This window comes from Saccoglossus kowalevskii, chromosome 14 (genome assembly GCF_978046115.1).
Source record: "Saccoglossus kowalevskii chromosome 14, keSacKowa6.1, whole genome shotgun sequence".
In the NCBI taxonomy this organism is placed as follows: domain Eukaryota; kingdom Metazoa; phylum Hemichordata; class Enteropneusta; family Harrimaniidae; genus Saccoglossus; species Saccoglossus kowalevskii.
In genome coordinates, this window is record NC_140654.1 from 23425002 (window position 1) to 23441494 (window position 16493).

The following is a 16493-nucleotide window of genomic DNA, read 5'->3' on the forward strand; positions in this document are numbered from 1 at the left end:
TGAGGCTTCTCCTGACCTGGATTTCTCTCCCCGTCATTGGCTGAATCGCAGATTAATGCACAGAGTTCAAAATAGTCATTTTGACTGACCGGAGTCTATGGTGGGTAGATGAACGTCGTGAATATAGATTTGTTACTGCCATAAATATAACAATTACCTTGATTCCTGACGATTGAATTGCCTGGTAAAGATTCTGAATAATAATCCCAAGATTATGGGCGTCATTCACAAGAGATATTGAAATGTCTCTTTTAACCAATTTACCGGCGACCGTGGCAGGAACACCAGGAATTTGAAAATGGTTATACTCTTCACAACGAATTGCCGTCTTGTTTCTGCGCCATCTTTTTATCGTAAAAAAAGCAATTACTGTGGCTAGAGTAGAGGCGGAAAGCAGAAGAATCGTTCTAGAAAGCATGGTCAAACGTTGAAATGTAGAGAAACAAAAACACATGCTCTCCGGTATTTTTGACCTTTCAACCTACCGCTTCAAGGGGAAACTCCACTTGGGTTCAACCAAATTTTAATGGATGAGTTGCGGATCAAAAAGGGAGAAGGAATGAATAGAACGATATTGTTTAGATAAAGTAATGCATTAAATACTGAAATATAAATATTACCTATCCGATTTAGCTTACTTTGTAATATTCACTGGATATTTCTTTTCCAATGTCTCGTATGGAAAATAAGCTAAACACCTACAAAATAAAATAGTTTCTTCCAAGCCCTGGAGAAGTGAGTTTGAAAACAAACGAATGGATAGTCCGCCATCTTGGACCTCGTTTTGCATGGTTTGGATTTTCAGGAAAAAAACAACATAATTTTGAAGGGTACATACGTTTTCACGGTGAGTTTCTATCATTGTATCTAATATAGCATTAGTACTGTTATCGAAAAAATGTCAAATATTTAATTTTGTTTGGCCTAATAGATTTTATCGGACTTGTCAATGTTGTTGGTGTGACTTGCAAAAAACAAAATACAGTCTATATGCACATGTACGGTTACCACCGATTCAGGCACAGATCTAGAAGCAGTACCTACACACGAATTGGTGACGTCATAAAATACATGACCTTCAATCGGGGTCGTTTCCTCGGTATATACGAATTGGTATATACAAATTACAATAAAGATACTTAAGACATTACACATAAGGTAAAACAAATCACGTGACAATATAATGACAATAACGGTAATAAATCCTAGCTTAACAGTTGAACAGAACGCTCATATAGTCAGTCGGGTGACGCCGAGGGTCACGAACTGTGTTGCAAAATGGCCGTGTGGTTGAAACTGGGTCATGGCGTGACGGGTGAGGAAGATATCATTAAACACTCAAAATCACAATAAAACGGGGAAGTGGTTGCATATTACGGCGTAGCTAACATGGGAAATAAAAAAACGCCCAATACAAACGACATGGGTTCGAATCACACTAGATACACACTCACCAGAACCGAAGCAATCAGAAGCCAGCAATCGTTTTGGCTTTTCCGTTCAACTCATCGGAACACTGGAGTAGTTAGAAAAATGAACACAACTTAACGACCAACGTCGTGGCGTGGTACACAAGCGTGCTATCAAAATAAAACAAAATTAGCTTGAAAAGACAGTGGGTTCGAGTCCCGCTCAGAGCTACCGTAAAAACGTAAATCAAATAAACTGAAATCTCTCAAATCGTAAACAATGAACGTCGCAAAAAAATAATAAACCTCACAAAACTCCACCATACAAAACTGAATGAATAAATAATAAAATAACTTGCGTCTTAAACTGGACGACGAGCAATTTGTTCAACAGTTTCCAGTCACAAGAGATAAACAAGACCCAAGTCAAGGAAAGTTTTGTTAAAGTGTCGATGGCGTTCCCTATATTACGAAAACAATTCAGGCAACAGACGAATATCTTCTGTGGTGTTGTTGAATTTATACTGTGTCTGCGGAATTGTTGATTGAGGGTTCGAAGCCAGCAGTTAACATTTTGTTAGAAAGTTTCACAATTAAATCAAATATCCAATGATACCAGTATATTTATTTCATTAACAACTTGCAATGGTGGAAGTTGGTCAAACACGAGTTCTTACACCTAAATAAGTATCAAATATTTGTCGACACATTTATTCTCTCAACCTTGTAGAGGTGGAAATTAATTAAACAACAGGTATTTACTCATAAATATAATGGTCAATATTTGTCCATACATTCATTCTGTCAATTTAAGAACTTGTAATTGTTGGAATTAATCAAATGAGAGTTGTCTACACCAAAATAAGTTTCAAATACTTGTCCATACATTTATTCTCTCAATTTAACAACTTGTAATGGTGTAAAATAATTAAACGAGAGTTGTCTACACCAAAATAAGTATTAAATATTTGTCCGCACATTCATTCTCTCAATTTAACAACTTGTAATTGTGGGAATTAATCAAACGAGAGCTGTCTACACCAAAATAAGTATAAAATATTTGTCCACACATTTATTCTTTTAATTTTACAGCCTGTAATTGTTGGAATTAATCAAATGAGAGTTGTCTACACCAAAATAAGTTTCAAATACTTGTCCATACATTTATTCTCTCAATTTAACAACTTGTAATGGTGTAAAATAATTAAACGAGAGTTGTCTACACCAAAATAAGTATTAAATATTTGTCCGCAAATTCATTCTCTCAATTTAACAACTTGTAATTGTGGGAATTAATCAAATGAGAGCTGTCTACACCAAAATAAGTCTAAAATATTTGTCCGCACACTTATTCTCTCAATTTAACAACTTGTAATTGTGGGAATTGATCAAACGAGAGCTGTCTACACCAAAATAAGTATAAAATATTTATCCACACATTTATTCTTTTAATTTAACAGCCTGTAATTGTGGGAATTAATCAAACGAGAGCTGTCTACACCAAAATAAGTATAAAATATTTGTCCACACATTTATTCTTTTAATTTAACAGCCTGTAATTTTGGGAATTAATCAAATGAGAGTTGTCTACACCAAAATAAGTTTCAAATACTTGTCCATACATTTATTCTCTCAATTTAACAACTTGTAATGGTGTAAAATAATTAAACGAGAGTTGTCTACACCAAAATAAGTCTAAAATATTTGTCCACACATTTATTCTTTTAATTTAACAGCCTGTAATTGTGGGAATTAATCAAACGAGAGCTGTCTACACCAAAATAAGTATAAAATATTTGTCCACACATTTATTCTTTTAATTTAACAGCCTGTAATTGTGGGAATTAATCAAACAAGAGCTGTCTACACCAAAATAAGTATTAAATATTTGTCCACACACTTATTCTCTCAATTTAACAACTTGTAATGGTGTAAAATAATTAAACGAGAGCTGTCTACACCAAAATAAGTATTAAATATGTGTCCGCACATTCATTCTCTCAATTTAACAACTTGTAATTGTGGGAATTAATCAAATGAGAGCTGTCTACACCAAAATAAGTCTAAAATATTTGTCCGCACACTTATTCTCTCAATTTAACAACTTGTAATTGTGGGAATTGATCAAACGAGAGTTGTCTACACCAAAATAAGTATAAAATATTTGTCCTGACATTTATTCTTTTAATTTAACAGCCTGTAATTGTGGGAATTAATCAAACGAGAGCTGTCTACACCAAAATAAGTATAAAATATTTGTCCACACATTTTTTCTTTTAATTTAACAGCCTGTAATTGTGGGAATTAATCAAACGTGAGTTGTTTACACCAAACTAAGTATTAAATATTTGTTGATAAATTTATTCTCTCAATTTAACAACTTGTAATGGTGTAAAATAATTAAACGAGTTGTCTACACCAAAATTAATCTCAAATATTTGTCCACACATTTATTGTCACAATTTAACCACTTGTTAATAGTGGAAATTACTTAAACGCGACTTGTTTAATCAGTTGACATCAATGCAACTTACCCGCAGACAGTGCACAACAGAGTATCATTATTGAGCAAATATAAACAGGAACGTGTCTTGGCATTAGGTTTAGGGTCGGGTCAGGTATGGGCAACAGAATTATTAACAGGAACGTGTCTTGGCATTAGGGTTAGGGTCGGGTCAGGTATGGGCAACGCAAATGGCAAACACCCAATTGGCAAAATGTACTCTAACGGGTTATGCCATGTATATAGTTTACACAAGTAAAAACACAAAATTGCCAATTTTTTGGACAATTGTAACTCAATAATAGAAATATGTTGTATTTCTATATATATACACACTATATAGTCTTATCAAATGAAAACACATCCAGTCAATCCATCGTGGTCTTGTGGGTCAGTTCTCTACATAGTGATCAGGAGGAGCCGGGTTCAATTCCCTTGCCCGCCCATCTTTTTCTCGCAAACACTATTTGGCAATAAAGCTAAATATGACAACAAATTATTCAATTTGCATGACTACCCACATAGCTCAGTTGATTTGTACTATGTCAGCAATGTGAGCGATCGCTGGTTCGAATCCAGTATGTTTAGTTAGATTTTTGAATGCTAGTGAAGACAGTGCTCCTATGAATAGGACTTAAATCCTATCTCTTGTGTGAAGACACTCGTGGTACAGTGGACAAGACAGTGCGCTGGGAACTCAAAGATCGCAAGTTCGAATCACGGATTGGGCACTCCTACAAAAGACATGAAAGACGTTAAAAACATAAACAGCGAATTCAAAAACTCAAGTCAGAAAAAAAGAACACAAGAATACTACCTCACATGGAAGCCAGTCGAAGTCGACGAAGAACGAACACAGTTGACAGCTGTAGGTCACGTGCAACAACAGAGACGAGGAGCATGGCTGCTCTCCAAATGGGTCCCTTCTTTTGTATTGACCCCCTAATGATTACTGATCCCCCCTTTCTAACTCTTCCCCCAAAAATAATATATCGCCCCTTTTAAAAAGTATTGACCCACAAATTAATGAATATTCATGAGCACAGAAACTGCTACGTCATGAATAAATTAGCATAATTTAAAAAAAAATTGCATAAAGTGTAGGTACTCCTTCTGGAGCTCTGCCCCGATTCATTTTTCGTTGGGTTTTATTTTCGGTTGTTTCGCTTGTAGCTGCTGTATCATATGGATCATAAATCTAAGCTATGTAAGGATTGGCTCACAACCTGAACCAGTCTCATAACTTTGATGTAGCGAACAATGCAGGCGAAATACAAACCGTGTTAAGTACACAGGGGCGATCTATACGACTGCTGAGATTCACATGGAAAAATAAAACAATGTCTGTTGAGATGCAGAAAGCTACTTTATTGTCGAAACTTGCCCTAAAAATGATAAAATACGGCCACAACTATGACCAACTACGATTATTGCGACGCCCCCCCCCCTGTGTATCTAAAAAAAGATGGAGGTAACAGAATTTGCACACATATTTTCTATTTGAAATTTATAAATATGTATTTGATCTTTTTTAATTCTTTTAGTAAATTATCAACATGGATCGCTTATTACGACTTGGTGGTGGTGGAATACCAGGTTTAGGACAAGGTACTCCACCAAGTGATGCTCCAATGGTGGACACTGCTGAACAAGTGTACATATCATCATTAGCATTGTTAAAGGTAAGATGATAATGGCAGAACTTTTTGTAACTCGGAAATAGCTCTGTATGCAATCATGCATGCTATGCTCCCTTTCAATGAATGGTCATGGTGCATTGTTTCTAACCTGCTGGAGCTTTCCCAAGAGACAAATTTTGATGAATTTCATGAGTTGGTGAAAAATGTGAATTTTGTAGCTGTGAAAAAGAGTGTCAGTGAAAAAAACTGATTTTTGAGAAATTTTGTCTTCACAAATGCCATGAAATCATGTGTATGTGTTCAAATGCCATGAAATCATGTGTATGTGTTCAATTGCCAGTGTAAATCATGTTCAGATTTTACAGATTTGGCAAGTAAGAAATGTTACAGGACGTTAACATTAACAAATCAAAACAAAATCAGGTGTACTCCCTGAATTCGATTTGTGTAGTCATTTGGTCTAATGTTTGAGGTGATATACACCAAACAATAGAACCAGATTTTAATCAATTTGGTACTTCTACTGCAGATGCGGCGGCGTACTGTCTGAGTGCATACTTTGTGGTATCCTCGTAATAACCTTATTGTTATACCTCTTTCCTTCCAAGGATTCATCATAGGAATGCCGAAATCCAAAAAGTTTAGAACATATTTGGAATTCGCATTTGCTTATATGGTAGAATGAAAATACCCAGTAAAATACCGCAAAATTATGACACACTGTAACTTATTGTGTTATGGGGACAGATGTATAATAATGTGGTTTATTTAATGGTCATCCAATAACTGATGTTTACCAAAAACTTGAAAGCACAGGCTTCCAATAGATACTTGGGATGACAATGTTCATCATGATGACCAGAAAGGAGGGGGTAGGGAACTGAACAATTACTGATGAGTGGATTTCTGATGATGCGCGATAGTCGTTTATGGTAGTAAATTCAAGAATCAACCAAAATCCTATACCTTGAAATCCACAATGGACTATTCTCGCAAGGAAAATATATCCAGTATGAGACAAAAATGAAAACTTCACAGGCAGGGGAGCTGGTTTTCAAAATATAGGATTTTGGTTGATGTAAAGTTAATTTTATTTTGCAGATGTTAAAACATGGTCGTGCGGGTGTTCCTATGGAAGTTATGGGCTTGATGCTGGGCGAGTTTGTGGACGACTATACAGTTCGTGTGATTGACGTTTTTGCCATGCCACAGTCAGGAACAGTAAGTAATACACAATCATTTAAGCTCTAGTGAAAAATTTAAACCACTGTGGCAGCAAAAACTTGCATACTAATTTGCAAAAAATTGGCATAATTATTTCATAATCTTTGATTTTAAAAAGTCAGCATTGGCACAGTGGAAATAAACCACTGTAGCAGTCAGGATAATGACTATAGCAAAGTCATATCAACGTGGCAGTACAACAAAGCACTGTATCAATACTGTCACACTATTGGTTTCCTATGAAAATCTCTGTATTTACATACATGTACTTATATACATTTTAATGTTCCCATATATCATTGCAGATGGCAGGACAATTATAAACTTAGATACCAGTATACCAGACAGTATCGATTCAGTAAAAAGAGTGTTGTTTTATACTGGGTAGTAATTACACTATTATCTGATACATTCCATGTGTTCACCGACTGAAAATTCAAAGTGAATATCAATTAGTGAGGTTTGTTTGGAGAAACAGGAATTTCAAGTTTTCTGCCTAAAAAGTGTGCGTGTTTGGTTTAATTAAGGGTTCATTTAAAATAAATGTTAAATTGGAATTACAACTTCCTTGAAAAAAAAAATCTATAATGAATAGAGAATTTGTTCCTGTCCTCATACTTGATCACATTTGTGATTGGATTACCATGAATAAATTTCTCTCGCTATCTGAATATAATAAAGATCCTCTGAAATGAATCACAACTTGTTTATTTCAATCCCTTCCTCATAGGGTGTCAGTGTTGAGGCTGTCGATCCAGTATTCCAAGCCAAAATGTTAGACATGTTAAAACAAACTGGCAGGTAAGAGTCTACTTTCTGAGTTGCTACATAAACTAACTTTCATTTCAAACTGCTAACATAAAACAAGTATGCGTGTGGTAAAATAATTCGTGAAAGAGTCTTTTACATGTCAGAAGACATCATGAAATATTGCAACAGCAGCGGATATCCAAAGTTATCAAGTTGTAGAAATTCTATTGACAAATTTTAACAAAGTTTAAGTATATTACTGTTCAAATATGTATTTTTTTGCCAGAGAAGATTGATTTCCATTAACCTTGCACTGAAACAAAAGCCTGTACTAGAACTGTAATATTTAATTACATGCAGTCCACTAACTGATATACAGGTACTTTAAGTTCCTGGTAGCTTCCTCTTGAATTCTGGCAGAAAATGGTGACCATCATTAAAAACCCAATTCCTAAAGTTTGTACAAGTGGCTTGTATGTGTGAATATGAAGACTTGTTTGTGTTGAATAACTGAATTGCTCCCTAAGTAATACAATTCTTCAAAACCATACTGTTCGGCGAGGACAACTTTCTAATATTATGTATTTTGTTGGTTTACACAGACCCGAGATGGTAGTAGGCTGGTATCATTCACATCCTGGGTTTGGGTGTTGGTTATCTGGTGTAGATATCAATACACAACAGAGTTTCGAAGCATTATCAGAAAGAGCTGTAGCTGTAGTTGTGGATCCTATACAAAGTGTGAAGGGAAAAGTAAGTACAAGTGTTGTCAGAGAAGTCGGCATAGCAAGTTTTAAATTTCTCATTTGTCCTATACAAAGTGTGAAGGGAAAAGTAAGTACAAGTGTTGTCAGAGTAGTCAGCATAGCATGTCTTAAATTTCATATTTGTCTTAATGTGTCCATGTCTGTACTATGAAAACTCCATTAATTGATATTAGTGATTTAAAATGAGTGATTTAATGAATTATTCTTTTTTTCCCGAATGGAAATAGATTCAGACAGGCATACCTAACATTTACCATAATATGATCTGGCATCGACAGGTTGAGTGAAAATTTTAAGCACACAGTGCATTCTAGTTCTGATATAGCTTTGTAAAAAAAAACCCAAATTCGCTAAAAAAAAAAATAATGCTGTGACATGCATCCAAATTATGTCAAAAATGAAGATTCATAAAACTAGGTATTCTTGTTCTTCACCAAAAGTATATGATGCGGGTTCACAGTTGGATTAATTTAGATGCCAATCAGAAATTACGCAACTGAAAACTTTGTTGACCTGGTTGAGCTTGTGCTGACACACAGGGTCAAGCAGTTATCCAATCATAGACGTGACTTCATGCATCAGGGTATTCATGACATTCAATATATATTAGCAATTTTCAACCTTTCAACAACTTCGTGCCCAAGTCATTCACGATTAGAGGGATCCATTCTAATCTAACAGTTGACCAGGTAGATTCTACAGCTAAGTTACGTATTTTCAACACTGCTGTATCGGAAACGCTTGACAAACATGCCCCCATGACTGAGAAGACTGTTCACGTTCGTGTGGCCGAGCCGTGGATAAATGTTGATATTTACCACGCCCGCACTGAACGCCGTAAAGCTGAACGGACGTGGCGGCGAACTGGTTTAACTGTCCATCGCCAAATCTACAAATCTAAACGAAATAAAGTTAATGATCTTATTGATGTATCACGTAGGAGTTATTTCGCTGATAAGATCGCGGATTGTAATGGTGACCAAAGAAAACTGTTTTCCATCGTAAATGGTCTTCTAGGCTCGACAAATAATTTGAATGCGTTGCCGATTCACGATAACAAAATAAATTTAGCGAATCGTTTTAGCATGTTTTTCGTGGATAAGATTAAGAAAATCAATCAAGGACTAAATCTAAATTTATTGAATGGAAACCGTTTTAACGAACTGCACAAGTTCTCTGGTGATGAATTGAAATGTTTTGAACCAGCCACGGAGGATGAAATAATTAAAATTATAAAAAAATCGTCGTCGGTTTCGTGCGATTTGGACTGTTTACCCACTAATATATTAAAAGATGAAAAGATCCTTTCTATCCTGCTTTCACCTATAACAGATATCATAAATGAATCACTTCGCACTGGAAGTGTTCCTGAGAAATTGAAATGTGCGCTGATTAAACCTCTGCTCAAGAAAGCATCGTTGGATTCAAACATGCTGAAAAATTATCGACCGATTTCTAATTTGTCTTTTATATCTAAAGTCCTTGAACGTGTCGTTGCATCCAGAGTGAAACAACATTTAGAGAATTATTCGTTGTATGAAGAGTTTCAATCAGCGTATCGGACCGCACATAGCACTGAAACGGCTCTTTTGCGGGTCGCTAACGATGTACTATGCAGTATTGATAATTCTAAGAATTCAGTTGCTCTCGTACTTTTGGATCTTTCAGCCGCTTTTGATACTGTGAATCACAGGATTCTCATCGATAGGTTGAGATCAAATTTTGGTTTAAATGGTCTCATCATCAAATGGTTTGAGTCGTATTTGAGTAACCGCATTCAAAAAGTGAAAATTGGAAATGTATTTTCTGATATGACGTCTATATTAGAAACCGGTGTTCCACAGGGCTCCGTCTTAGGGCCATTATTGTTCTCAATGTACATGCGTCCATTGGGCGAGTTATTGCGACGTCACGGCGTAAAATATCATTTTTACGCCGATGACACACAGATTTATTTATCGGTTTCTGAAGATGATCAAATTCGCGCCCGGGTGATACTTCAGACATGTATTCAAGACGTTAGCGATTGGATGTCTTGTAATTTCCTACTTTTGAATGTGTCGAAAACTGAATTTGTGTGCATGTCGTCTCGGAGATTCTCACAAGACTCGTGTCCTTTGTCTAGTATCGCAATTGGTGAAGAATTGGTTAGTGCTTCGTCAAGTGCTAGAAACTTAGGTGTCTTGTTTGATTCGCAGCTATCTATGGAAACACACATTTCTACTATTTGTAGATCTGGATATTCCCATCTAAGAAATATTAATCGTATTCGTAAATCATTATCCCAATCTGATACTGAAAAGTTGGTACATGCATTCATATCTTCTCGCTTAGACAGCTGTAATTCATTATTGTCTGGTCTCCCTGTAACTAAGATAAAACCTCTTATTCGTGTACAAAATGCAGCAGCCCGCCTTGTCACTCGTGCTCGAAAATATGACCACATTACAGACATTTTTATTAAACTTCATTGGTTACCAGTTGTACAAAGAATCAATTTCAAATTACTTTTACTAGTGTATAAATCTTTGTATGGTTTTGCCCCAAATTATCTATGTGAATTAATCGAATTTTATGTACCTAGTCGTAGTTTAAGATCTGAATCAAAGTTTCTTATTAAAACTCGTCAGGTGTGTAGTAAAAAGTCCAAGGTGTTATACAAAGACCGTGCTTTTGAAAATTTAGGTCCTAAACTTTTTAATGAATTACCTCTGTCTGTTCGTTCTAGTCCTTCAGTAGACATTTTTAAATCCAGACTGAAAACGCACTTATTTAAATGTGCTTTTAATATTTGACTGATTGTTTATTGTATCAGCGCCTTTGATCTTCATATGTTGGAATTGTTGCGCTTAATTAAATAAAGTTATTATTATTATTATTATCTATCCGTGTTGATTGGGGAGATGTCATATATGCATTTTTTTGAAGTACTTATTTTTCTTTCTTCCATTAGCAGGTTGATGATGCATGTCATGAATGCAACTTTGATTTAACCTTCTCACCACCAGACTTTCTTACCCAAATTTGTCTGTACTTTTTCCTTAAATTCTTCAATGTTTCTGGAAATGTACCCTAATTTTGGAGCCAACAGACAGATTATGAGTCAATTTTCTGTTTTACTCATAAATTCATCTATATTTGTTCCAATCTTCTGAAGAAAAGTGCAGATGATAAACGGGACTATGTTGTAAATTTGTAATGAAAAGAGGGAACTGGTGGTAAAAAAGATATACTAATTTCATCATTATATAATGCTCTCATATTTGATGTAATCTTGTTGTAGGTAGTGATTGATGCATTCCGTTTAATTAATCCAAACATGATGGTATTAGGACAAGAACCAAGACAAACCACATCTAATTTAGGACATTTACAAAAACCATCGATACAAGCACTCATCCATGGTCTCAACAGACATTATTATTCTATTGCTATTAACTATAGGAAAAATGAATTAGAGCAAAAGGTAAGATATTTATGTTCACTCATTAGTATGTATCTGGCACCAAAAATAGTAGAATTTACATTGTATCATATCTGCATCTGTTTAAAACGTATATTCACTTATTCGAAAATTTGAATTTTTTTCTTATTTCCGGGATAAACAATTTCACCAACGTTTAAATGGTATGTTATTGTCAGTGTTCTCCCCAGGCCAAAACAGCGTCACGGGCCGCAACGCGATTGGATTTGCCCGCAGCGCTATGTGTTTCCTCCGCGATGCTATTATTTATCCCGTGATCTGATTTCTTCAGTCTCTCACAGACTGTAAAGTTTCCTGGCTAACTAGTTAAATCTACAAATGCATTGTATTAACGCCAATTTCCCGGGATAATCCCCTGTTGTTTCTCATTGGTTGGATATCGTTTTAAAAAAAAACAAAGCAGTTCTATAAAGACAAAGCTGTAAGCCCCGGTGTCAAACGCTCTTTGCCAAATGCATATTCATATGCAAATGATATAGTCACACTTGGGGTCAAAAGCCACATGTTTCCGGTGTGTACGAAACGTATTTTCATTAATATTTTTAGAAATGTAGGCGTACTATTATTCTAAGTTTTGATTTTTGTCAGTATTTTTGATATTGTATTTGTTTTTTGAGATCAAAATGTGAAAAAATATATATTTATGATGTAAACAATTTTGACCTTGTGATTGTGAATCCAAGATGGCGTCACCCACGTAAGATCCAGCGAGTGTGAACTTCCCACTCGAATCGCATATCGTGCTCAGATTCGGATGAATTAAGTGAAGCATAATTGAAAATAATATATTTATCAAGAAATCGGGAATTCTAATCAAACGTGTGGAAATTGCGTTATTTCTTGGAAGAAAAGCCTCAATTTTACGTAGTATAACAATGGCAACAATTCGTAATTCAGACCTCCGTTGTCTCGAATTGTTCACAATTGTGTTGAACAGACATCACTGATTTAAAAAAAATACATAAAGACAGTTACTAAACTATTATTGCTAAAAACTATTATTGCTCGAACATAGTAGCGTAAGTATTGTGACTCATAACAGTTGTTGTACTTAACCGAAAAACAACAGAAACGGAAGACAAGCAATTAGAATAATCAACCCAATGTTTAATTTACCGGGACTGAACAGGGTTTTATAAAGTTGCTGATTGCTGGGCCAAGCAAAGAAACAGAAAACTCAGTATTTCTGCAGGACATTTGCAATACTGAACGTGCAGTGCAATAATTGTATACAGATCGTACATAAAATAAATAGAAAAAAAAGGAAAAAAACTGGTTTTGTTTTATTTCCCCATATGACAAACAATATGTTAATTTATGCTAATTATATGCTAATTATTATGCAAATTAGCCGCGACTCTATGAAAAAATTTTGGGGCGAACACTGATTGTGTGTGACAGAAATTGAATTCTGTCACTGATTACAAACATTCCGATCAAAATCCTTCATTGGTTACTTGTCATTCTGAAAAAACATGGCTACAATGACAGTTGAGTGTATCCCTGGTAGCTTCTGTTGATCCAACATTAATTTCATTATCAGTCTCTAATACAGCTTATAATGAAATTGACTTTGACTACAATTCAAACAATAGAATAAAATTCCAGCAGTACCATTTTTTCCAAAGTTATATTGACTTTAACATGACAACCTTAGAAATCACACAGCCTGTCATTTGGTACCACACAAAATAATTCCAGCCTTTATAACAATTGCAGATGCTGCTGAATCTACATAAGAAAAGCTGGATGGATGGATTAATGCTTAAAGATTACAAAGAACATTGTGCTGTGAATGAGAAGACAGTTAAAGAAATGTTAGAGCTAGCTAAAAGTTACAACAAGGTATGTCTAAAATATATTGAATATTAGTTAAAAAGGTTACTTTTTCTTATCATGCTGAAGGTTGTGTTAAAATTGCATTATCGAAAACATAATCAAAATGTTAAGCTTGTGTTACAGTGGGCATTGAGCATTGATTAGTATTTTATTTGGTTATTGGATGCTATCGGATACTGTTCCTTTTCTCAGTTTTTCTGTATCGATTTCTGCCAAAATATGATCAACATAAATGTGGTACAAACTTAAGAAAAAAATTAAACTTTCAACAACAACAAAAATATGTTACATCTGTTGTAGACATATTGCTGGGAACAAATGTTTTAAGATGCCCAATTTCTAGTGTTTAATTTGAATTAAATTTATTCCTGAACAAGTTTATTCACCTTCTCTGTTTATATTTCCATTTCTAGGCTGTTGAGGAAGAAGATCAGATGACAGCTGAACAATTGGCAGTGAAAAATGTTGGCAAATTAGATCCAAAAAGACATCTTGAAGAACATGTAGAAGTCTTGATGACCTCAAATATTGTACAATGTCTTGGATCAATGTTAGACACAGTAGTATTCAAATAAACTATTTAGTTTTCAATTTCATGGTAAAACCAAGTTTATACAGTCACATGGCAAACCAGTCATCAATCTGTTCAAGTGTATGTGTTATCATATTTTCTTATTATCTGACGGCATTGAATCTCGACCTCTTTGCTCAATTTCAAATTGCTTAATAGACCAAGGTTTTGAGTTCTCTGGCCATGTTCCATGGTTGCAAGGTTACTGAACTTGCTCACGGAATTTTATAACCCATGGTATGGAGCCAGTTTGCCACATTTTTTTGTAAGATGAATATACATACTGTAATTTTGTCTTCCCAAAATATCATTCGATTGAATATACATATTAGAAACGTTTTGTAAACATTCAAATGTAACGTGAATACCTACTGGGTACTCTCTGCATTTTGTGATTGTGAGTTAATAGAATAATTGAGATCAGAAAACAATAGTAATGAGATATTTAGTTAACTTAGAAAAATATTCCTAATTCACTACATTTACTAATGACAGAGAGAATAGACCTACAATACTGAATCAAAATAATCAGAACAAAAGTCATGCTGGTATAGGGAAATATCAGTTTAAAACTGCATATTCAATGTTGCGCAACCTGAAAACCTGGAACTCTTTTATTGTGTCCTTGAGCTTCTCAGTCAGACCTACTCATTACACCATGTATGTACTCTATGAGCATATAAAACTCTTGTCAATGTTTTGTCTGATACAGCTTTCGGGGAAAGCAAAATTCATACTTGTCATAACAATTTTGTGTTAAATCCACTCACAATTTCACACATTTGCATTTGTGAAGAATGGTTGTTATTAACATTGTTTCCAACACAGATGTTCACTCTAGCATGTAGAAATTGTTATTGCCAGTACTTTAATATTGAGGTTTGCAATTAAAATTGTTTTCTACACACTGCAGTTTCTTATTTCTTTCATCTTGTGATAACATGCTGTCTTGCTTCTGGTAATCTGTAATAAATTATGACAAAGTCAACTCATTTTTCACAAAATAAATCCTGTATCATTTTTCTCCCATAATTTTTCAATGGAAAATTGTCTATTAGGTCCAGAGTTAAAAAAAATGCTTTACATGTAAAGTGTAGGGTGGTAAAATTGATTAGGTTTGTAGCATTCCAGCTTGTAAAATTAACTGAATATAAAACTTTGCAATGACAAAATAATGTATTGACTTACTTGACTTAAATCTAATTCAGTAGCTGGTGTTGAGCTGTGCATCTCTGAGGTTAAGTATTTACCAGGACAAATTCTTCTTTGGGCCATGCTAAGGACAACCAATCTAGGAAGTACATGCATTCAATAATTGGTTAAGGTCTGCTGGTGATTGTGTTCGCCTGGTCCTGGTTAACATCGTATTAAATTGCTATAATGCCATTATGATAGGAAGATGGTCACATAGCCCTGTCGCGTAATCTGGAAACTGGAATATGGTTTTTGTGGCAAAATGCACTATACATATATATATATGTCGGCACTCTCAAATGTACATGTCAGTCACAAAAATATTTAAAAAAACAAGGAAATGCATGCAATTTCGTGTAACTATAAGAGTTGCACTCTGGGTGCATTTATAGCACGTTACTGGCTTCTAGTGCGACATATGTGACAGTCTCAATTTGTGGAAATGTAGTAAACATTCACATTTTCAAAGAATTGTCTATAGAGGGCGCCACCCTACAGATAATTTCATCACAACTTTCTGGGAAAATGCCCGTAACGATTAACTTTGGTATATTAAATAATTTTTTTCTTTTTCTGCATTTTTTTATCACCAAAATGCTCATACTATAATACAACTCTACATAATTGCTGGCAGCCATTATCTTAGCTATGAATATGGCTGTCCATGATTCATTAGGAAGCAGGATCTATAATTGCTGTGTTGCAAATAATAGAATTAGAAAAAAGTATTTTGTAATAATAACAGAAAATCAAAATAGTTGTTAACTATTTACTATGACTTTGTTCTAAATTAATAAATGTAGAGTGATTGTAACTTGACAAAATTAAAATTATTTCCCACTTCTAACCTTAGAGGGCGCTGTCCCCAAAATAGATTCAGTTATTTCAACAATTACATGTACATGCAATAATAAACTACAATAGTAACTACAGACAATGCAAATTCTTTCAAATGCGTTCCTCAGTGTGATGTACCACGTGGGTCACACATGTTAATGGCCAGCAATGTATCTACAATATCACTTGTTGAATTAACCATATTCATTAATGAGACTACCTTGATAATTTTTGACAAACTGTAATTTGGTAATTTGTCCACAGTAATTTGGGAC

The 16493-nt window shown here is 34.7% G+C and overlaps 1 protein-coding gene across 1 annotated transcript; it reads left to right on the forward strand.

The window, feature by feature from the left end:
* Positions 1–722: 722 nt before the first annotated feature.
* On the forward strand, positions 723–15094 carry LOC100373887 (ubiquitin C-terminal hydrolase PSMD14). Its single transcript, XM_002739766.4, has 8 exons — positions 723–847; positions 5457–5594; positions 6654–6773; positions 7507–7577; positions 8129–8279; positions 11577–11759; positions 13497–13622; positions 14030–15094. Exons 2-8 carry the CDS (start codon positions 5469–5471, stop codon positions 14189–14191), a joined length of 939 nt encoding a protein of 312 aa, XP_002739812.1. The 5' UTR covers positions 723–847; positions 5457–5468; the 3' UTR covers positions 14192–15094.
* Positions 15095–16493: the final 1399 nt, after the last annotated feature.

What these genes read in the sequence shown, in the direction of transcription:
- LOC100373887 (XM_002739766.4), top strand. Translation starts at nt 5,469, where the DNA reads ATGGATCGCTTATTACGACTTGGTGGTGGTGGAATACCAGGTTTAGGA. An exon ending in CATCATTAGCATTGTTAAAG is followed by an intron (nt 5,595 to 6,653) that starts GTAAGATGATAA and finishes TTTATTTTGCAG; the next exon opens with ATGTTAAAACATGGTCGTGC. An exon ending in ATGTTAAAACAAACTGGCAG is followed by an intron (nt 7,578 to 8,128) that starts GTAAGAGTCTAC and finishes TGGTTTACACAG; the next exon opens with ACCCGAGATGGTAGTAGGCT.